At 44.0% G+C, this 24,249-nt stretch overlaps 1 protein-coding gene across 1 annotated transcript; it reads right to left on the reverse strand.

Moving 5' to 3' along the window:
• Positions 1 to 1,503: 1,503 nt before the first annotated feature.
• On the reverse strand, positions 1,504 to 23,701 carry CCDC80 (coiled-coil domain containing 80). Its single transcript, XM_054163584.1, has 8 exons — positions 23,041 to 23,701; positions 20,771 to 22,668; positions 14,426 to 14,582; positions 12,597 to 12,733; positions 11,892 to 12,040; positions 8,262 to 8,365; positions 6,616 to 6,696; positions 1,504 to 2,821 (listed from the first exon to the last, which is right to left on the reverse strand). The coding sequence occupies exons 2-8, from the start codon at positions 22,658 to 22,660 to the stop codon at positions 2,475 to 2,477; spliced, it is 2,865 nt and encodes a 954-aa protein (XP_054019559.1). The 5' UTR covers positions 22,661 to 22,668; positions 23,041 to 23,701; the 3' UTR covers positions 1,504 to 2,474.
• Between the last annotated feature and the right edge of the window lie 548 nt (positions 23,702 to 24,249).

The following is a 24,249-nucleotide window of genomic DNA, read 5'->3' on the forward strand; positions in this document are numbered from 1 at the left end:
GCACCAGAATGCAGTATAATACCAATGTTCTCACATTCTATGGATACTTTAGCATGTAGTTTTGGTTAAGAGCCCATCCCAACCTCCTTTGTATGTGAACAAGTGAACAACTCCCAACCTCCCCTGTATGTAAACAGCTCATTTGGAGTTGCCTTTTTAATTCAACTCCCACTGAATACCTAGGCTGGGTTTGGTACTTGCACAACATAACTTCCAAGAAAGGAGGAGGGGGGAAAAAATAAATCAGTTTGGATCAGGTGTTGCTGTCTCCTCCTCTTGCTCAGCACAGGACATTTAGTTTCCATGGTTTGTAATGTGAGTTAAAAGTGCTTTCATTTGAAGACTTTACATAAAAAGTAAGATTACAGAAAAATTGAAATGAACACTTGAAAGAAAATGGGACATCTGGTGTACTTCCCTCTGCTTTTCCTGTAGGCAAAGAAAATTAGGCAGTTGACCTTAATACACTGATCCCGATCCAATAAGCACTTACTTTCTAAAACTGAGCTCTGAGACCTCCCAGTTTCTTCTAGAAACCTTTCAATTATGTGATTCTTTCTGCAGTTCTTCTCTGTTTTTTTTTTTTAATGTCTCTGTCACTGCTTTTGGTTGTGGACATACTATAGCTCTGTGTAGGCAGCAATCATTGAATGGTTTGGGTTGGAAGGAACCTTAGGAATCATCTAATTCCAACCCCACTGCCACTTGCAATCATCTCAAATGGTTTTGTCTGTCTCCCCCAGCTTAGTTCCAGGCACCTGAGAGAGGTAAGTTGGAAGTTGTACCCTGTGCAGACTAGACCTTGTGGCACAAAGGGAAGCCTGCCCCAGAGGGTGACCAAGTTTCTACAGCTGAAGAACTGGCCAGGTCCTGTAACTTGTCCACCTCTGTCCACTTTTCTGACATGAAGAAGGGTGAGGAAAAGCTGACTTTTTGTGACTACATTTCTAAAGAAACCACCTGATTTTGAGTGAAATCATTGCTTTATCCAGTTCTATTTTCATCTGGGACAATCAATCAATCAATCAATCCATGTAATGCTAAAACTCAAACTGTGGGGTATGCTCTGGCCAGCTTAAAGCTGTAGCTTCTCTCTGTGCTGCTGCTGTGATGGTGAAACCTGGTAAGTGCCTTGTTGCATGCACCTACCCGGCATGTGGACTCACGTCTCTGTCATGCATGCCTTCAACATCAGAAGGGACTGAAGAGACACTGTGCCACTATGAAGGCTTGCATGTTACCTTCACTTCAGGTATTTCTAAGTCTTTCTGTTGATCTTTAATGTTTGGAAATCTGACCCACGTGGTGTTGAAAGCATGTCAATGAATGCAGTTCTGCCACTGCAGGAGGAGCCTGATGCTGTAAATACGATGCCCAAAGACACCAATGAGAAGGGAGAAGAAAATCATTTCATAGAGTGTGGTGGAAGTAGAGCTGGTTTGTAGCAGATAAAATTATTCCCAAACAGTTTTATAAACAGTCTAGATTATTAGAAGAAGAGATTGAAGGAAATGTGAAATTTAGAGCAATAGTTTAATTAAAAACATTATTATAGAGCTCTCTATATGGTTACAACTGATTTAAAATATATGTGAATGAGAATTTTTTTCTGGTGAAAATAATGCTTCTCAGGTTTCTGTATATCACACAATGTTAACTATGGTTGATGTTTCCACTTGGCTTTCATTAGCTCAGGTTTAACTGCCAGGTGGGCAGGACCTATAGAGAAGAGGGACTCCAACTAAAGGAATAAATGGCTGTCCAGCAAGCCTTGGAGTTAAGAACTTTACACTGGATTTTATTGGAACAAATCCTGCCATAGCCATAAATTCTTATTTCCATTGACTGAGTTTGCTAATTACAATGTTAATGCACTGAGAAGGGAAGCTGTCCTTTTAGACAAAGTACTTCAAAAGGATTTTATTATTATTGCTGTTATTATCAAAGAGCCTGCACCATGCTTCTTTCTTAAATTTTCCTTTTCTGGGAAAGTCTTGAAGTGTGATTCTTTGCATCTCCTCATGAGCACAATGCAATCTCACTTTCCAATAAATATACTTTTTCTTTTTTCTCCTTAGAAAAAATACTAAGAAGAGCATTGCAATATTTGTTGGACAGTTTGTGTCCTGCCCTACAGTAGTGTCCATGGACTGGGGCTGTGGGTTTGGGGTTTTTTTTGGTTGGTTGGTTGTTTTTAATACAAACAGCACCTGCTGATGCCCTTTGTTTATAAAAGTTTAAAAATAGAAAGGAGTCTTCATTTTTTTAAAGCTTCAATACTACTGTTTTGAATTGCTTCACTGTAAAGGCTTCTGTGGTTTTGAGAAGGCAAATGACCAAAGTTCCTTGATTGAACAGTGGGAGAATGAGGCATGGATGGTGGCCTAGGAAGACTTTCTGCAACTGGCCACCTATTGCTTGGATAGCTATTAGAAGACAGACACAGGGCAGCTGGAGGCTAAAAGTTGCTCATTTCAATATGGATATCCATGGTGGTAACTTCCATGGTGACGGTAGTCATCTTGGTAACCTTCCTGGTATCCTTGGTGATAGCTATGGTACCCATACCCACCATACTCATCATCTGGGCATTGCATGCCAAGAGACTGCTGAATTGTCATTTCCTGTCGCCGAAGCTGCATGGAATCAATCAGATCATACACAATCGCCATTGACCACATCGGAGAAGGATACCAGGATTTGACATTTCCATCTTTCCCAACCAGGAGCATGGAGAAATATTCTGGACTGATTTGGAAATAGTTTCTGATATCTTTCACTAAATTAGCTGGGATATCTTCTCGGTCTACAGTAGAGCTTCCTAGAAAGTGATCACATAAAACCAGCATTGATATTTTGTTTAGGCAATAGTGATAGTTTGTAGGTAAGTGAGTTAGTAGGCAATAGTCATAGTTTGTGAGTGAGTTAGTAGGCAATAGTAATAGTTTGTAGGTAAGTGAGTTAGTAGGCAATAGTCATAGTTTGTAGGTAAGTGAGTTAGTAGGCAGTAGTGATAGCTTGTAGGTGAGTGAGTTAGCAATGTGAAATAGGATACAGCCCAATAGTTGTCCGTGTCAGATACTTGTCATTTACAAGCTCAAGATTTCCTGGACCCAAAATGAAACCGCTCCACTGTCAACTAAAGAGGTATTTGTAATAGTTTTGTTAGCTTAGTTAGGCTGAAGCTACTAGACTGTGGCACACATTGTTGTCACCCAACACACATACACTTCTTTGGCTTCTGTGCAGCTTGGGTCACCAAGGGTATATGTGAGAAACAGTCACAGTCAAAGAAATCACAAGAATTGGAGTGTGACTGTGAAGAATTGCAGGATGAATCTGCTGGGTCATTAATGGCAATATAGAGCTTCCCTTCTGAACTGTCAAGTGAGATATAGGGTGAACTCCAAGCTTGGAAATGTGAAGTCTGTGTTGGATAAATGAGTAGAAACTGCAAGACAACTAGGACCAGTGGGCACCTATACATACACACAGACACACATACATACTTGCCTTGGCAAGAGCAATCTTACAAATGGCATCCTGCTTTACAAACTTGCTGATACTCTCTAAAGGAAGTCTGCAAGTAGGTGGCTAAGGGTGGTCTGATACAGGCTTTGTGGATTTCCAGAAGGCTTCAAAAGGAACTTTGACAGCTTGGTTGAAAAGCAGAAACCAGGTGGGAGTGAATGATCAGTTCCTACAGCAGAGGGAGGCCACCCAGTGCTGGGACTGGTGTTGTTCAATGTATTTGTAAATTATGCACATTAGGTGTGAGTATGGAGGTCAGGAAGCATAGTGAGAATGTAGAGATGCTCAGAGTAATAAGGGCAAAGTATAACTGTGATGCAATGCAGAAGACCCTTGTAAAAGTGTGTAACTAGTTAATTAAATGATGGAAGAAATTCTATTCATGTTGAAATAAATAATGCACAGTGACAAATTTGCTAACTCTTGTGTAAGAAATGGTGAAGTCTGATGATTTCCACTTGGCAGTGAGATCTTGGGGCTATAAACAGTTTCATGAAAGGCTAGTTCAGTGCTCACTAATGGTCAAAAGCCAAAACAGATACAATAGAATTAACCAGGTTGGGAAAGACCTTTGAGATCACCGTGCCAACCTATCACCCAACACCATTTAATCAACTAAACCATGGCACCAAGTGCCTCATCCAGTCTCTTCTTAAACATCTCCAGTGATGGTGACTCCACCACCTCCCTGGGCAGCACATTCCAATGGCCAATCTCTCTTTCTGTGAAGAACTTCTTCCTAACATCCAGCCTTAAAAGCTTGTGTCGAGGGCTGATTCTCAATAGATCGCAACGAGGGATCTGCTCTGCTACGTACGAAACCCTGACCCAGAATCACGCCGTTTACGAATGATGTCGCTCCGGGTGCCCCACGATCGTGCGGTACGAAACGGGGGAGCAGCAGCGTCCCATCTGTCCGCCCCTCCGGTTCCCGGCACCGCGCGGCGCTCCCCACCAGGCCCTGCCCCTCCCGCGCGGGGCGGGCCGGCCGGCTGTCGCGAGCCCGCCGAGGCTCGGTCGGCGCCGCGGTGCCGCTGCGCCTAGGCGGGATTCTGACTCTGAGGCCTTCAGTCACGAGCCCGCAGGTGGTAGCCTCGCGCCAGTGGCGCCTCAGCCGCGCGCACGCACCGGGGGCCTGGCCCTGCGGTTCCTCTCGTACTGTCGCAACAACGCATCGTCAGTGGGGTAAAACTAACCTGCCTCACGACGGTCTAAACCCAGCTCACGTTGCCTATTAGTGGGTGAACAACCCAACGCTTGGTCAATTCTGCTTCACAATGATAGGAAGAGCCGACATCGAAGGATCAAAAAGCGACGTCGCTATGAACGCTTGGCCGCCACAAGCCAGTTATCCCTGTGGTAACTTTTCTGACACCTCCTGCTTGAAACCCCAAAAGCCTGAAGGATCGTGAAGCCCCTCTTTCACGGTCTGTACTCGTACTGAAAATCAAGATCAAGCGAGCTTTTGCCTTTCTGCTCCACGGGAGGTTTCCGTCCTCCCTGAGCTCGCCTTAGGACACCTGCGTTACGCTTTGGCAGGTGTTCCGCCCGCCCCAGTCGAGCTCCCCCCGTGCCGCGCCGGGCGCTTGGCGCCAGAAGCGAGAGCCCCTCCCTCGGGGCTGGCCTCCCCGCCTCCCCGGGTAAGTGAAAAAAACCCTGCTATAAAACACGAGGAAAATAATAACAAACAAAGCAGGGTATTATCATGTCACTAAGGAAACCTGTTGTTTGTGTGCATCTTGAACACTGCATGGAATTCTGGTTCTCTCACCTCAAAAAAAACCCACATATGGTAGAGCTGGGGAGAAAAGGCAGAAAGGCAACAAAGTTGATCACAATGAACCTAAAGTAAAGACAAAAGTCTGTAAAATAGGTGGGTTTAGGGGAAGGCCTACAGTATTGTGAATCAATACTACAGGGATAGAGATTAAATGTTTACTTCTTTTTTTTTCCCATGCAAGAGATGAGGTGTATCAGACAAAGCCCTAGGGACCATGTTCAGGACAAATAAGTTGAAAAGAGATTTGCTGATCTTAATAAATAGGAACAATAACCAAGGTCATGAAGTACTTCAGTAAAAAGCAGAGGCTGCAAGAGTGTCGATGAAAGAAGAATGACATCTGTCCTCTCTTTGTATTCTTTCTTAGGTGTGGACTTGATGATTGTATGCAGTAGAAAGACTAAAATGCTTTCATGCACAAAGCAGTAGGAATGGTGATGGGATAAATAAGTTTCTCCCTCTCTTTGGACTTCCACTGATGGAGGCAGTTGTTTGGATTATGTGGTAGAGGAACCTCTAGCATTTGAAATGTATCCTGGCAGTAAGATCTCTTGATTGTAGCTACCTGAAGTAGTCTGCTGGGATGCAAGTGGAATACTTCAAGGGCACTTCTAATAAAGATGGAGAAAGACTTTTCACCAAGGGCCCATAGAGACAGGGTAAGAGGTAGTGGCTTCACACAGAAAGAGAGTAGATTTAGATTAGATGAAAGGCAGAGATTTCTTTTAGGATGACGATGGTGCAACACAGGAACAGGTTGCACAGGGAAGTTGTGGATGCCCCATCAGTGAAGGTGTTCAAGATCAGATTGGGCAGGACTTTGAGCAGCCTGATGAAGTGGAAGGTGTCCCTGACCACTGCAGAGGAGTTGGACTAGATGATCTTTAAAAGGTCTTTCACAGCACAAACCATTCTATGAAGATGAATGAGGACCTGTATAGGAGAATTCTCCAAGTCTGTGTTTCTATTACCCATGATTAATCTTGAGCATGTAAAATGCACAGACATCCCTTTGTCTTTGACAGTTAGGCAGGCAGAAGATTGTATTTAGGATGTGTGTTTAGGTGGAAAATAAAGATATGAGGTGACTTCCAGATGATATTTGGGCTCCTGAAGAAGCTGTATAGTGCTTAGCACAGGAGCACCAAGAAGCTTTTTGCTTTTGTCTCATCTTATTTCTTAAGAGAAGCAAAAGAAAGAGAAAACCACAGTCGTTCCCATCCCTCTAAAGAAATTACAGGAAAGAAACAGCACTCTGTGATGCCTTTTGTGGGTAGTACTGAAGATATGGGAACGTCACTTACCATTAATTGGATACAACTCTAAGACACCTCCGATATCTTCTCCAAGTCCTAGCAATTTGAGGATAGTTATATGGCGCAGACCTGTGGAGGAAATGAAGGAGATTCCAAGTCAGACCAGCTCTTTCTGCTCATTCTTGGGCAGACTTCAGTTTAATCAGCCAGGTCTGTGCATGTGAAATTAGGGTCCATGATAAGCCACCACTCCAGGAGAAAGAGTAAACTGATTTTTATGGAGTCTTTGCCAGTCACATCAGCTGTCCCAACCATGAGAATAAGCTGTTGTGTTGAGCAACTGCCATATCAGTTGCACAAAAGCTGCTTCTGGTCTCCCAGGGACAAGAGCATTTGTGATGGTTTTGTAGTACAGGGATGCACACATCCAAGAACCACTGAACTGCAGAGGCCTTTCCCCAAATTCAGAATGTTTCTGCACTGCTTTGTTCACTAGTAAAACTGCTTCTTATCATACCCACAGCAACAAAGTAATTAGACACAGTTAAACTTCAAATGACTGCAGGGAATGACTTATGATAGGCATTCACTTCTTTCATTTGTTTTGCCTCTGCTCTGAAGAAAGACCATGGGGGCTGTAGTAGCTGTTCCTTTATGACCTACAAAATCTTTGATGGATTGTTTTTTACAGCTTAGAGGTAAGATGCTTGGAAACTCATCCCTTAGTAAAAATATCCATTGAGGACAAATGCTTTAGGAACTCACTGGATCTCCTTCCAGTTGTCTCTATCAAATGATGGGAAGAATTAACTCTTTTGGTTACATTCCATGCTTTAGAAAGCATTTTACACTGATCCATATCACCATTTGCTTTGGTAGTTACCAAACATTATGATGCTGAGGCTCTGAATGAAAGGCAAGTGATAATGAATCAACAGTAATACTGTGCAAATCTCCCTTCAAGCACAACTGAAATGTATGTAAATATAGCTTTTGTATGGGATGTGTTTCATTCTGTTATAGGAGTCAAATCTAAGCCCTGTACTGTATTTGCATTGCTAGGAACCTGAGGTGAGAAGTAAGTCTCTCTGGGCTTCATAATGGAAATCTAGAATAGAGTTTCTGGGTCTTGCTCTCAGTTGCCTCCTGGAAGAGCCCATCTCTCTCCACTGTGTATTTGGATCTTAAGTATACAGAATGCTGGGAAGATCATTACTGGATTAAATTGGCTTCCATTCACACTTTTACAGATTTTGGCAATGAAGCAGGAAGTAAAAGAAAAAACAATAGCCTGATGTCCATGTATCTCCCTGACAGCTAGCCCATTTCTGAACTAGGTGTTACTGGATCTGCCCTTCCCAAAGCATTGTACTTATGTTGTTAATTTGTGCAGCAAGACACAGAAAATATAACTGATCTCCTGAAGTACAATCCTGGAGAGAAGCTTTGGACTGCTAAACTTTTCTGCCTCGGACAAATGATTCCAGGGAGCACTTTGTTTAGTGGTCTTAGCTGTCAGGGTGTGCTACCTGTGTAGCGTTGTCTTTTCCATTTGGCTTTAGAGTAGCTATGGCAAGCCTTATAGTCGTCAGACTCCTCAGACTGTCTAGGTTCAGACTTGAGCAAAGGAATCCATCACATCACCAGGAAGGATGTGGTTTTAGGGAGCAAGAGTATAATTTCTTTTGACTCACCAAAATTGCAGGCTTGTCCGCTGAGAGCAGCAAGCTGCTGGGAATAAGCCCAGTCCTCGTCACTGGGAGCAGAGATCACCACCAACCGCCTTCTCCATCGGAACCTGGAAAGAGACAAGAGTGTGGCAGGGCATGGTTGTGACATGTGACTCAAATCCTCTCAACATTTATGTTCTCGGTAGGCTTATGTTCTCTGTAGGCATACTTCTCACAGCTTCTAAGTAACAGCGGGATGGGAGATCTTCCCAGTTCTATCCATCGCTGGGAAATGATAAAGCCTCTTTCAAATGTTACTGTTCTAAAACACTTAGAGAAACATCTGCAGTTTTGCTGCTTGGCTGAACAAACACTGCAACGCTTCCAATCTTTGCTCAAAGCTCCCTTCAGTACTTAGAACAACAGTGCTGAGATGTGTATATTCAAGAGAAAGAAAAAAATGCTGTAGAATTTCTCACTAGGCATTTAGCTTTTACGTCATTCACCACTGCTGGAGCTGCAGAGTTATTCTGCAGTCCAAGAGCTGTCTGGGAATCAGGGTGTATCTTCATTTCAGACATAACTCATACTTCTGTGCAAATATTCACTGACCTCTTCTATACCACGCTTGCTCAAAATACCTTTGAACGTGGCTTTAAGTCTGAGCTTGTTTGTAAGTAGGTGGTTGTGTGAGTCTTTGGCTACAAAAGGCATGCATAGGGCAATTAGATAAAGCTTGGATTTTTTTTTTAGTATGGCATGCCCCATCTAACCAAAGCTTTGCACAAGGAGTACCCTCTGTGGTCCTCTTAAGAAGAGGCAATGCCATAAGGACATGTGAAGCCTTTAAAAATTCTAACTATAGAGGTTTTAATACTTTCCCCTCTCTATTTTATCTTTTTTTTTTTTTTTTTTAATAGAGGTACTTCTCCATTAAACCTAAATAAATCACATTTACAGGAATTTGCAGGGTTATTTTTATAGCAGGAAATGATCTTTTAAATGGATGCAGATGTTTCTCTGTTATAATAATAGCCTGCCATGCGAAGGTCTCAAAATAATGGCTAGTGCAAAAGCTCAATTCTGTTCCACTTGAAAGAAGGAAAAAATATGATGGAACTTGCTCAAACTCACAGAAAAAGTTGCTGAAAGAGCAGGGGATGCTAATGTCTTTGTCTTGTTGGCTGACTGATGCTGCATATACTTTTACACTTAAAATAGTAAATCCTTAAAAAGCAAAACTCTGCAATTTCAGTCTTGCCCAGGAGGAGCAGCAGAAAAATGTGATGTGTGTGTACGGGCAGGTGAATAGGAATGGGAAGCCTCAAGAATCACATATGTGATGTAAAGGAAAGGGACAAAATGCAGAAAAAAATAATAATCTGTGATAATTTGTACAGAAAAATCACCTGGATACCTGTAAACAGTGACCAAGAATGTAAACATTGGATCATGTTTTGTCTAGGGCAGAAATCAGGATGGAAATTTATCTGTGAGCTGCTTTAAGATAATCTTAATTCCTTGCTGATTTTTTGAGTATCGCCTTTAGAGATGCACAGAGACAAAAAGGGTTGAAAGCCACTCAAGCTCCAGGGGGATCTTACAGTGTCCTCTCAGTACCCAAAAGGGGCTTACAAGAAAGCCAGGAAGAGACTTTTTATGAGGGCTTGTAATGATAGGACAAGGGAAAAGGATTGAAGTTTGAGGAGGGTAGACTTAGACCTGGATGTTAGAAAGAGATTCTTTACAGTGGGGGTGGTGAGACACTGGAACAGGTTGCCCAGAGAGGTGGTGGATGCCCCTCCCTGGAGATGTTCAAGGCCAGGCTGGATGAGGTGTTAAGCAACCTGGTCTAGTGGGAGGCATCCCTGCCCATGGCAGGGGTGGGGTTGTAACCAGGTGGTCTTTAAGGTCTCTTCCAACCCAAACTATTCTATGAATTTTTTAATCCCTCTGCCCCAGGCAGTCTGTACACTTGTTGTTCTTGTCTAGGGCTACATCTTACTGAGAAATTAACTCAGTTGGTCCTTCACAGATATTAGTTCACGTCAGAAGCCATAGGCCAATATTCCTGTCCTGACAAACCTGCCAGACCCTTCCCTGTATGCACCCTTTCTTTCTCTTCTACCTATTTTGCACCCTAGTCTTGCTTGTGAGCCCGGAGAGCAGCACAGCCAGTGTCTTGATGTTACAGGGGGATTCCTCCCCACAAACTGAGGCATCTCCTCCCCATACGTGTGGCTTTTAAGCATGACTCAAGACAGGTCTATCTCTCTTTTCATGCCAGGCAGGCTAACTAAGAACAATATTTGCATTCTTATAACTGACCTCCCGGATGAGGAACACTGGAGAGATGATGCCAGGACTCTTGTTCAGCTGGGAAGATAATCTTGGACAAAGTTGGAATGAATCTTTCTGGGAATCTGACCAGTTAATGCAGCTGCTGAAGTCCACCCAATGTTTAAAGCCTGATGCTTGTTTCACAGACAACAACAAATGCATTCTCTGCAGCAGCAGTTCTGTTCGTAGATGAAACATTCTGCATTTTTCCTGCCTGTTTTTCTAATGTGTGTTTATTACTAGGGCTGTTTCCAAGCAAAGGAGGATTTGAGGCCTGCCACTTGCCAGCATACAAGCTCACTCTTGTGTTGGTCAGCTGTTTCCAAACTGTGGTTCTTCTTGGAGGTCTTGAGGATGAAATCACCGAGATCTAAACAGGAGGTGGTGAAGTGGGTGGGGTGGATCTTGTTAAAGGTTCTCTTTCTGTTGAAGTGGCCATTGAATTTTAAAAAGTTTATGAGGCAACAAACTTTTGCATTTCCCTGGTGCTCCTTTCCTCCACATAATACAGGCATGTTGCCTCAGTAACGTGTATAGCCTTCTGGCATTAACAGTGTATTCCCATGGATTCTGATAGCAGGTGAGGAGGCTGCAATAGCAGCGGGTAAAGCCTAGAGTTATGAGGTAGCCCTAATTTTATGTGAATTGTTCAGTAGTAGAGAGGGCACAGCTCTTTTGTGGATCTGATTTCTCACAATCCAGGCATGTTTCTTGCCTGGAGGTTAGGTCTTGCAGATAGAGCTGTAACACATCTTACACAGACTGCAGAGCTAAAACTGTCTTTTCTGCAGAAGGTCTCGCAAACATTTTGCAAGAGACATCTGCAAGACCTTTAATAGTATGTGTGACTAATACTAGCAAAGACCAACTGTTATCTCAAGCAGGGTAAGAAGGAAGTTACAGAGAATTAATTGCTGATTTGGGTTACATGGAAGGGATTAGATTGGGATTAATGAGATTGAGATGGTTGATGATTGCAACACTGTGCTTCATATTTTCAAAAGTGAGCTAACATCTGTGAATTAATCCTTATTTGCTCTTCCAGTGCAAATTGGTGTTATTATCTTGGAATGGTGGGGGTCCTGAGGTACAGAAAGTTAGTGTCCAAAGAATGTGCAATCAGTCAGTAAACATAATCTGCAACTTGACTTCCAGTGCTCACTACAAGACTGCATTCAGCTATGGCTACCTCTGTACTTAACACTGTAAATACTGAGAAACCTATATTAAAAAATCAGAAATAGTTGGGTGGGTGTTTTTCCAGTAAGACAATAATTATTAGAACTAACACTAGATATGAAGAGAAGGTACTACCTGGATAGGAAGCTCTCAAGGGATTGCTTCTTATCTTCTTTGCAGACAATGCCCTCTTTTTTCTGTCTTTCCATGTCTTTAATTCTTGACTGGAAGGTGTCAATCAAATCAAACACAGACTTCATAGCTATGGGTACTTCATAGTATTGCTGTTCAGAAAAAAAAAGAATGGATGAGTAAAAGGATGCACATATTAGCAGTCTTCCTGCAGGCATCACAGCACTGCAGGATCTACAGGGATTCAAGTATTCCTGTTTACACACGGGTAACACGGCCTAAAACAGGTTAGAAAACCAGGGAAATGTTACTGGGTTTGCAGTCAGACTGCTCTTTGGAAGTGGCATATTTTCAGTATTCATATTTTCAGCTGTCATCCCACTGAGCAGCCAAGCTGTGTGGTTTAGAATGCCAGGTACTACATTAAAACCCCTGCAAGGGTGTGTCTGTGTCCTGTTCCTATGGTGTCTGCTTACCATTCCAGCAGAAGCCTAACATTTCTGAAATCTCCTAACAGCAGAAAATAAAGCAAGCTACCTGCTCCCTGAAAATTTATCTTACTGTCCCTTATCTTGTCCTTCAGAAATGACCAAGACCTGCATCAGTTTCATATGTGTCTTGCATACAGGCCTGTAGTGTAATTTCCTAACTTTTTCAAATTTTCCATATTTCCCAATGCTTTTTCTTTCAAGGAGTCAAAACCCTCACCTTGACCTTCATGTCTGTGTCTGTAAGCACCATGAAGAAGTCATTGTAGGTCATTCCATACTCTTTCCTCAACTCACTGATGAGTTGTTGATCCACGAGATCTTCATCCTCTATCACTTTCATGGGCTTTTCATTATCTTAATGTGAGACAAAGAGGAAATACAATAGTAATGGAATCACACAGCACTCTGCCTTTAATTTAATCTCAAAAGAAAGAAGGAAATTCACTTCCTGAAAGCCCTCTGCCCCCCTGCTTAGACAAGATATTCAAAAGCATCTGTATGGTACTATGGTACTCAATTTAAGAAGGACATTGAGACACTTGAACCTGTCCAGAGAAGGGCAAAAAGGCTGGGGAGAGGCCTCAAGCACAAGCCCTGTGAGGAGAGGCTGAGGGAGCTGGGATTGTTTAGCCTGGAGAAGAGGAGGCTCAGGGGAGGCCTTATTGCTCTCTACAACTACATGAAAGGTGGTTGTAGCCAGGAAGGGGTTGGTCTCTTCTCCCAGTCAACCATCACCAGAACAAGAGGACACAGTCTCAAGCTGTGCCAGGGAAAGTTTAGGCTGGAGGTGAGGAGAAAGTTCTTCACAGAAGGAGTAATTTGCCACTTTAATGTGCTGCCCAGGGAGGTGGTGGAGTCACCATCTCTGGATGTGTTCAAAAAAGGATTGGATGTGGCACTTGAAGCCATGGTTTAGTTATCATGAGGTATTAAGTAATAGGTTGGACTTGATGATCTCTGAGGTCTTTTCCAACCTTACTGATTCTATGATTCTATGGCCTTTAACTGTCCAGTTTTCAGTCCCAATATTTTTAAAACTCCTAGGACACACAGACTCCAATAATGAACACCTCTACTTGCTTTTGGAAAATGCTGGCTGCTTTTCCTTCCTGGAAAGGTCTTTTAGTTCTTTTCAACGCGCTTACGTATGTATATGCATGTGCTAATCCTTGCACCAGCTCCTGAAATGTAGCTACTTAGGGAAGAGAAAACACAAAATAGAAACTGTTCAACTGGGGGAAGTACCCTATCCAAATGAAATAGGATAGAGAATTTGAGTGAATAAAATGTAGCTAGAATAGAGTGAAGTTGGCTGAGACACTAAATTAACCTTGCCAGTATTAAAAAGTTACATGGACGGTTTCATGACCACAAGAAACTAGAATCTCTCTGCCCTGGCTTTAGCCCTTGCATGTCACTGGAAATGAATCTTTTTCCATGCCCTTGGGAGGGGTGTGAAGGCACGAGAAAATGTTACGTGGTAGAATTAGAACAGAATTAACCTGAGCTGAGTTTTGACTACAGTCTCAAACAGTTGCCTTCAGCATTTCCCATCCCCAATCTGCCATCCTTCATGACAACAGCCAGTTTCTTTCAGCAGCGTTTAAATCGTGCTAGCCAGTACCTAGCCACCCATGGCTAATGTCTTGCAAAAGCCAAGAGTGAGAGGCATTGTGTTAGGGCAGCCATTCAGTTAGACACTGAGGTTGGTATTCCATGATATCAGTGGAGATGAACCTAATTTCCTTCTTCTGTCCCATGACCTCATCACATTTTTCTGCCTTTTCACTGGCTTTAAGAATTCCCTCAAAGGAAGGTGAAGGTGTTGAAGTTACAGGACTGGAAATCTAAGTATAGGAAACACCAGAGATACTGAAGTAGAGGCAAAAGCAGGATAGTTAGCACAGAAAGAGAAGGAATGAGCTTGAAAGTGCAGCTGGACCACAACAAGTGATCTTGCTTAGATCTCAACCCAAGCTGGTGAACTTTCTCCCTTTGTTGTCTGTATTGTCCCCATGACATGGAAAGAAATTATTAAAAGATCACCTAGCTGGAAGTGGTCAATTTTCATGCTGCTGTTGTTCATGGTGCCAAAAATTGTGATGACTGATATCTTCCTTGTTGCCATCTTGCAGAAGCTCTCCAGATACTCGTCTCGCTGCTGCACATACATGTTGTTGTCCGCCTTGGGGGTTGTGATCAGCTGGTTGGTAGCAGAAACAACAACAAAGCTTCTTTAGTATAAGGAATGAAGCAGATGAGTATTCTGCTGAAGGAAAACTAATCACTGTCTGCAAACAAAGCAGGAGTGTGCCTTTGGCCCCTGGCCTGATGCAAAGCTGCAGAAAAACCTCTGAACCACAGCCAGCTGGTGGCACCAGCTCCTGCGCTGCTTTTCCATATTGCTGGTAGAAGAAGTGGCAGTGGATTCTACAGAAAGCCATGTACTCTCCTATTGTCCCTTGCCCTGCCAATCCCACCAGGTCTCCCTCACAGCCTTCAGCAGTGCTATGGCAGCTGCTCTGGCCTCACTTCATGGTCCAGGCAGGGCTCCCAGTAGCTGTTCTGACTGTCAGGGAGTGAGTACAATTAGGGCTACACGAATATATATGTAACCAATGGTCATATGAAGACCTTGAAGACTTGCTAAGGCCACTGTGACCTCATCTGAAAATTGCTGATTTAGCTTTTGTTTGTACTAAGCCATTCTGATGTCTTAAGGGACTTAGATTTGTTGAGAAGACATGGCTATGAGGGAAAGGCAGGAGAAGGAACAATTACAACAAAAGTATGAAAATCTCTACACTGTAGTTCAAAGCCTTCTGACAATTTCAAACACGTAACTTTAAAAAAAGTTTAAAGCGCACAACTTAGATCCTTCATCAGTGACTGAGGTTCAGATATTCCAGGGAATGGGGGGTTATGTGTGTGTAACAACATGCAGTGGTCCTGTGCAGCAGTTCCCAGCAGAAGGTGGAGTCACCATCACTGGAAGTGTTTAAAAAGAGACTGGATGAGGCACTTGGTGCCATGGTTTAGTTGATTAGATGGTGTTGGGTGATTGGTTGGACTTGATGATCTCAAAGGTCTTTTCCAACCTGGTTAATTCTGTATTCTGTATTCAGTGAACTGCAATCAAGCACCTGCCACTGATCCCCAAACACAAAGGGAGTTTGAATCTGTATCAAAATTTTATGGCTTAAGGTCATAGATAAGCACCAGAATCCTTCAATTCCAAACTTATTTAACAGGTAGTCATCTTCTGGCTGCCTTCATAAGTTTGTAGGGCCTGGGGGCTAATTTTTATGATATACTCCTTATAAATCCAGTTCATCAGAGTACTGAAATGTAAGAGACATTTCTGGGCTTAGGAAACCTGACTGTCATTTATGCAAAGCCCCCCTGGCACAACTACAGCATTGGGACATGAAGGTGAATGAGAGTCAGACACAAAGAGGATTTGTTTTTGGGGCCATAACATGTAACACATTGCTTCTAAATTGCACAGAGATGTTTCAAATGAAAAAAGGATCATGAAAAGGATTTGAGGACTGAGATCAAAACCAGACCATTGGTTTATATTGTTCTCCTAGTTTTGGAGTCTGTAAGCAGGAATGCACAGTCAAGTCTGAATTTGATCTACTTCATCAAACCTTGTAGAACAAAACAGGGAACATTTGAGAAGCAAAGCAAAGTTCAAATCAAAGCTTTGTGCCAGGATTATTTTAAGCCAGGCAGAAATGTGAGCTGCCATTCAGGAAGAAGGATGAACACTTGGAGTTTTCTCACTTAAAAAGACTCCAGATCTTAATGAAGATCCACTCATGTCTGAATGTCTGCTTTACTACATCAAAAATGGTATTGCAAGGGTTGGCCAAGCTGATGCTGAGTGAAGGCAAGAAATTGTACTGAGTGGGGCTCATGCCAAATCTGTATTTGCAAGCACCTTTTTGTATGTGCTTGTATGCATATGCACATTGCATACAAACTGTCAGAATTGCATCACCAGAGAGATAAACAAAACCCCTGAACTCACTAATCCAAGATTTCTCAACACTAGCAAGACTGAAACAAAAGCCTCACTATAGAGAGGTGGAGCTGCAGGACTCACAACCCACACATTTTTCTCAGTTTCTGCATCTTGGTCCTATATTTGTGCCCTTGCAGCCAAGAAGGCAAGTGGTATCCTGGGGTGCACTAAGCAGAGTGCATCCAGTGAGTTGAGGGAGATTCTCCTCTGCCTCTGCTCTGCTCTGGTGAGGCTGTATCTGGAGTATTGTGTCCAGTTCTGGACTCCCTGGTTCAAAAAGGACAGGAAACTGATAGGGTACAGCAAAGAGCTACAAAGATGATTAGGGGACTAGAACATCTTGTGAAGAAAGGCTGAAGGACTTGAGGCTTTTTAGCCTGGAGAAGTCTGAGGGGGGATCTTATAAATGCTTATACATGCTTAAAGGGTGAATGTCAGGATGATGGGACCAGTCTTTTTTCAGTGGTGCCCAGTGACAGGACAAAAAGTAATGGGCACAAACATGAACATAGGAAGTTCCGTCTAAACATGAGGAGGAACTTCTTTACACTGAGGGTGGTGGAGCACTGCAACAGGCTGCCCAGAGAGGTTGTGGAGTCTCCGTCTCTGCAGTCATTCAAAACCTGCTTGGATGCCATCCTGTGCAACCTGTTCTAGGTGAACCTGCTCTGGCAGGGGCAGTGGACTATATAATCTCCAGAGATCTCTTCCAACCTCTATCATTCTGTGATTCAGTGACAAATTGAACTTAGAATAGCCTTCAAAATTCTGGATCTTTCAACTCCACAGTGAAATTTGCAATCTGAAATCCTCAGTGATGTTTAAGACTTAAAATACCACAGACTTTTTGGAGAGGACTGAAAGAATGTCCTTGGGAGTCAGTCTATTCAAGCAGCTAAAAGATGAATGTATAGTGATGGGGAATGACTCAGGCAGAGCCTCTTCTGCAGCAGTGTGGGCAAATTCTCTAGGGAGTGAGTTTGGAGACTCGTGAATGATTAAGTTCATCTAGCTGGAAAAACTGACCCTAAGAGAACTGGACAGTTTGATAGGTGGTGTGGTTTCAAAAAAGCTCAAGAAGTTCCTTGATTCCCACAGTGACTTGCACAGCAAAGAGACAGTAGAGTCCAGTCACTGCTTTACTGATGACCAATCAAACCTATCCTCCAAGAAACTTCAGAGAAAGCAGGCTGAGGATGGTGTTAAATATTGGTAAAATGAAGTGCACGGTGGCGTAATCATTTGTCTTCAGTGGATTTTGGCCTGACAACCTCAGATCATGCAACACTTTTCCTGGAGATCCAGTTGCAAGGTGACTTAGTATTAGAATGTTCAAATGTCAGATCATCCTTTAAGTTGGTGTAGGGAACTAGCAGCCTGACATCTGTGAGCTCTGCTTTTTTTTAGCCTTTTTACAAATGTGGTTTTATTTGCCCTGATACTACTCATTCTTGGGAGCCACAAAGTTAAGATATGTGACCAAATTTCAAAGATCCATAACTTCTGTGCAGTTTCTCTGAGTTTTTGAGTTGGCTAAGTATTAGACAGGCATTATTTGGAAAGTTCAAGTTTTTCAAATATATGTCTTGTCTTTACTTCCAACATGTTGGAGAATACAAGTCTGCTAGCTCTGCACAGCCCCTACAGCTGTAAGAATGGGGGAGGGGAAAAGAAAATGGACTTCTGTTCAGGTCTGTGAATCATCAGCAGAATGATTAATTAAATTCCAGTGGTCCAATTAAATTCCTGTTCAGGGAAACTGACTTTTGGCTGCTGTAGTTGCCAAGCCACTCTATGACACTTGAAAAGTCTTGGCAGTCAGGTGAAGTCCCTGGTGACTGGAAGAAAGGAAATATTGTGCTCATTTTTAAAAGGGCTAGAAAGGAGGATGCTGTACCTTTGGTCCTGGGAAGATCATGGAACAGATTGTAGAATCATAGAATTATACAATGGTTTGGGTTGGAAGGGACCTTAAAGACCATCCAGTTAAAAGCCTCCTGCCATGGGCAGGGACACCTCCCACTAGACCAAGTTGGTCAAGGCCCCATCCAACCTGGCTTTGAACACTTTCAGGGAGGGGGCATCCACAATTTCTCTCTGATATGGCAGATGGAGGATGGGGAGGTGGTCCAAGACAGAGGGTATGGCCTCATCAAGGGCAAGTCCTGCTTGACCAACCTAGTGGGCTTCTGTGATGGAGTGACTGCATCAGTGGACAAGGGATGGCTATGGATGTCATATGTCTGCATTTCTGTAAGGCCTTTGACCTGGTCCCCAACAACACCCTTCTCTCTGTATTGGAAAGATATGGATTTGATGGGTGGACAGTTCAGTGGATAAGGAATTTATAGGATGATCTCATCCAGAGGGTAGCAGTCAACAGCTCAATGTCCAGATGGAGACTGGTGACATCCTCAGGGGTCTGTGCTGGGCCCGATGCTATTTTATACCTTCATCAACGACACAGACAGTGAGATTGGGTGCACTCTCAGCAAGTTTCTGACAACATCAAGCTGAGTGGTGCAGTCAGTGCACTGGAGGGAAGGGATGTCATCCAAAGGGACATTCATAAGCTTGAGAGGTGAGCCCATGCAAACCTCATGAAGTTCAACAAGGCCAAGCACAAAGTCCTGCACCTGGGTCAGGGCAATCCCAAGCACAAATACAGGCTGAGCAATGAGTGGATTGCAAGCAGCCCTGCACAGAAGGACTTGTGGGTGCTGGTGGGTTAAAAGCTGGACATGACCTAGCAATGTGTTCTCGCAGACCAGGAAGCCAGCCACATCCTGAGCTGCATCAAAAGCAGTGTGGCCAGCAGGTCATGGGAGGTGTTTCTGTTGCTCTACTCCACTCTCATGAGACCTCACCCGGAGTACTGCAGTCAGGTCTGGAGTTCTCAGCACAAGAAAGACATGACCTGTTGGAATGGGTCCGGAGGAAAGCCATAAAAATGATCAGAAGGGTGGAGGACAGGTCGAGAGAGCTGGGGTTTTTTTTCAGCCTGGAGAAGTCTCTGGGGAGACGTTGTGGCCTTCCAATACTTAAAGGAGGCCTGTAAGAAAGATGGGGGCAGGGCCTATTGTGACAGAAAAAGGTGTGATGGCTCTAAACGGAAAGAGGGGAGATTCAGGCAAGATATGAGGAAGAAATGTTTCACAATGAGGGTGGTGGAACACTGGAACAGTTGCCCAGAGAGGTGGTAGATGCCCTATCCCTTGAAACATTCAAGGTCAGGTTGGATGGGGGAGCTCTGAGCAATCTGTTTGAGACAAAGATATCCTTGCTTAATGTAGTGGTGGTGGTGGAGTCTGTGGACTAGATGACCTTTAAAGGTCCCTTCCAACCCAAAGCATTCAGTGCTTCTAGGATTCTCTAATTCTTTGTTTGGCATCTTATCTATTTGTGTTGGAATGTGAGGCATGAGAGTCTAAGCTGTGTTTGTGACACTGACTGTTGGACAATAACTGTGAAACAGGCCAGCTCACAGTGGAATAACTGCAAGAAACCAGTTCCCACAATAATATTTTAAAAGAACTGTTTTTCAAAGTGTACTTTGCATGGTGTGTGCCATCTGCCAGGAAAAACATTTGTACTACAGCTAAGCTGTTTCCTGTCCCAGGTGAAGTGTTTTTTCAGATAAGTATTTGGAAAAACATACACCACTATTAAAGCCTGGGACAAGTGGCTCCAGACGATGCTGAGTTTCTCAGACTGGAAAAACTGCCATACTGCTATAGTTTAATAAAAACAGCAGGAGAAAAAACCCAAGCAAAACAAAGTTTGCCTGATATCTCTGAAGATGTCTAGGAGATTTGAATGCCAAATTCCCAACGGAAAGAAGGGCAAATGTAACAACCCTAGCTCAGGGCATCTGATGATATGCATCCGTGCATCTCCTCAGTCAGACGTGCACCAGCACTGCCAAGCTACCTGGCTTGCTTCCAGTTTTAGGACACCAGCACCAATATAAAACAAGTGTGCCAGCTGGCAGGACACACTGAGCATTGAAATGTGGTAACATTGGCAAGTACCCCAAAGTGATGAATGGATGTAATCCACACTGGAGCCTCATTTTGTTGATCATAACTATACAGATCCTGACACCTACACAGCCACTGGAAACAAAGTAATCTGACAGCTATAGGGTTAGCTCATGGAAGTGTCTGGGAAAAGGTTTTAGCTTAATTCCTGGGTGACTGATGTTCATATTGCATGTAAGATTTCCAAATGAGGCTGTGAAACCTTCCCTGTTGGAAATGATCATTAGGGTCTAGAAAGGAATAACACAAAACCACCATAAACTTTCTGCTCCACATATTTCTGCTTGGAGGGAGAGGTAATCAGATGAATGAGTTACTTACAATGAGTCGCCTCTTCCCTTCAAAGTATTCCAGGAGGTCAGTCACCAACTTCCTGGGAGGCTGTAGGAAAGGCTTCTTGTTGGGCTTGGGGAAATTCTCGTTCTCAGTCCTGCTCCCCTTCTTGTTCTTCTTGCTACGGTCTTTGTCCTTGCTCTTTTTCTCAGCTTTATCCTTCTTGGACTGCTTCTCACTCTTCTGCAGCTTGTCAGGTCTGTCCTTCTTCTTCTTCTCAGGTTTATCTATTCTCTCATGCTTTTTTGATACTTTTCCTTTCTTTGGAGGTATATTTCTTTCTGCAAACTCTTCCTCTAAATGGGAACTGGCAGGATTGCTGGGGTCATATTTATCTTCATATTCATTGCTCAGTATCTTTTCTTGAGCCTTCTTTTTTGGTGGTTTAGTCTTAGTTGGTTTGTGTTGCCCTGGTGTGACATTCAGGTCTCTGTGGTTATAGTCCTTTCTGTCTGTTCTGTTATCTTTAAATCTACCCACATTTGCCTTTGTATAGCGCACTGAAGGAGCTGTTGGGACTTCTGTGAAGCTATCATAGTGGGCAACAGCTTTGCTTGGTTTCCGTGTGGCCCCTGGGTGTTTCTCTGGGTGGCCACGCTGCCGGTCCTTGCGGTTTGCCTTCCACACAGGAGAGTAGAAATCCTCAGAAGCTGTGACTCGTGGTGTGGTGGCATCAGGGGCTACTGGCAGCCTGTGGTACTCTGTGGTAGAATGTGACTTTGTGGTCCAGGTTCTTTGCGTGGTGGGGAGGGGTGTGGTGGTTGTTGTAGACCGGATTGCTGTTGTCACTGCGCGGGTGGTGGCATGGGTAGTTGTGGAGGTGGGAGGGAAGGTAGTGGTCCTTACTGTAGGTAGAGTGGCCACTGTGGTTGTCATTGGTTTCCTCACTGGTTTGGTCCTCGTTGGCTGATTATTGCTCTTCCTGGGCTCCTCCTTCCTTGTTGACACCTGGACATGTCCACCACCAGGGGTAGGCTGGGTGCTGCCCCCGTTATTGCCTTCTTCAACCACTTGTCCCTCCACCCCAGCTGCTTTGCAAGTCTGGATGAAGCCCTTCTGCCTCATCTTCTCAATTTTTCTGATGGGGTTTTGATCAATGACTTCATACATGGCCTCTAGCCTGACTGGGTAAGGGTACCTTTCCTCCACCTGCAGAGTTTTCTTCAGCAGCACCATGCCAAATTTTCCCTTCTCCAGCTTCAGAAAGCTCATCAGCTTAGGGATGAGGGCAGGATCTAGTGGCTGCTCCAGGATTTTTCCTTCATTGGTTATCCTTCTGACTTTTCCTCCTTCTTCCCCTTCTTCGTGGAACAACACAATCTGTTGGATGTGCCTCTCAGCAAGTTCACAGTAAACATCATTTTTCAGCAGGCTCATCATGAGCCGGTAATAACCCTCAGAGGCATGGGGGGCAGAAATGACCCATACCCGATTTTTCCCAGCAAAGCTGGCCAGGACATTGGGGGAACTTGACCCTGAAGGGAAGCGTACCACTCGTGACTGTGAGGCAGAAGATATCCCTTCATCCTTAATCATTTCAGACTTGGAGTATTTGGCTGCAGCTGTGAGTCTCTGTACTCGTCTCATTCTGGTCCCTATGCCCCTAGCCTGGGAACGTGCTTCCCCGTGCAGGAGATTGGCAGGTGTCCTTGGAGGTGCTGAAGAATCCCTCTTGGTAACAGGGTGTTGGAGATTTGGGCTCGAATTCCTCAAGGATTCTCCAGACCTTCCCAGGAGGCTGCTTGGAGCCCTGTAAGCCAGCGGCACTTTTCTAACTCCATGGCTCACTCTCTCTGCTAGCCTCCCTGTTTTCTCAGAGCCACACACTAGCCACACTGCCCACAGCAGGGCTAAGCTGAGAGCTGGCCTCCAGTTCATTGTACAATCTGCTCCAGGGAAGGAGGAGAAAGAAGAAAGTGAGATGTTAACAATATGCTGGTATCTTGCACAAGTGATTAAATACCCCAAAGCTCAAACTAGCTATTGTTGTGATTTCAAAGTGCTGATCACACCTCAGTCCTGCCCTGCTGGCTTTGTACAGTTTACAGTTTATTTTTGAAAAACCACAAAGTGGATCATTTCATGCAAAAAAAATGAGCTCATCCATCTGTAACATGACTCTGTCTATCCAAAAGGACACCATGGTCTGCATCCCTCTCTCCGTCTCTCTCACGCTCTCACATACACACATGCAAACACGCGCAGAGAAAGGGTCCAGTACACAGAGCAGAAAGCCAAGAATTTGACTCAAGACTTACTCTCAGGGAAGCTCCCTTTCCAGAGATGAGGCTTCACTTCTTTTTCCTTTAAAAGGAGACCAGTGCCATACAGATGTACTGCTGCCCAGTGATTTAACGTTATGCAGCCCAACAGGTCCCAGAGCCTGTCTCACGGTCTATCTTTTCAGTTCCTTTCTTCTTCAGCTTCTTGACAAGTGGGATGAGGTTAGCGGAAATTTCCTTTGCAGTTTCTGCTTCTCCATTTACCTGCAGGTCTGGCTTTGTGCTGTACTGGTGACCCACACAGGCAGGGATTTCATTTAAGAAGAGGGAACTTCCAGCTGCTCCGAGTCTTTCTCTTTTAAAATTCCCAAGCCTCCTTTCCACTCCTTACTTCCTTAGTCCCGTTCAGCTCCTTTGTTTCCAGAGAGGAAAGCACCAGCATTAATATATTTTCCAGGCTGAAGAAAAATACAGGAATGTGATGTTGGGGAGAAAAAAAAGAAAAGGACGCTTCCCTTTCTCCTTTCTCCACACTTGGACAAAAGCAAATTGTAAAAGACTCTTCTTTCCTTTCCCTTCCTGGCTGGCCACGGTCCCAGAAATGTCAGGGTAACCCCAGCCCTGCTCCGAACCAGTCTCAGACAACGGTGGCCACTGGAAATGGGGGAAACTTCACTCGGGATTTAACAGCTCAGCAGAACCCGCCTCCTCCCCACTCCAGCACAGGGAGGGAGGAGGAGGAGGAATGCTCTGGGGGCTGAAATACTGCACAGCATCACAGAGCACTTCAGAGATGGTGACTCCGGCCTTAACTCTTTCCTTTACGCGTCCCAGCTTCCTGGCTGTCCCCAAGCTCGTCTTTCCCTTTCCTCCCATTAAATAGACACTGTCGCAATGAAAAATAGCCCTGTGAGAAGTGTGTTTCCCCATCAGTGACAGTACCAGCTCTGGTGTTTAAAAGTTAATTTTTCAAAACCCCATTATTTCTTCTTCCTATTCTTCTTTTCATTGTTTGTTTGCTTTCCTGGCCTTTTCCAGTGAGATTCAGTGTCTTTTTGAAGTCCTCATGTATGCCACTATAGTCTTTTCTGCAAACACCAGATGGACATGGCTGTTTGTTAAGCTGCAGTTTTTAAAGAGATCAGGATGTTTATTGTTGTGTTCAAACTGGAGCTGTATGTATTTCCCATGAATGTGCACAGCAGTGGAAAAAAAAAAGAAAAAGGAGAAAAGGTGCAGAAATGT

The sequence above is a fragment of the Dryobates pubescens genome, chromosome 8, assembly GCF_014839835.1.
Source record: "Dryobates pubescens isolate bDryPub1 chromosome 8, bDryPub1.pri, whole genome shotgun sequence".
NCBI classification, from domain to species: Eukaryota; Metazoa; Chordata; class Aves; order Piciformes; family Picidae; genus Dryobates; species Dryobates pubescens.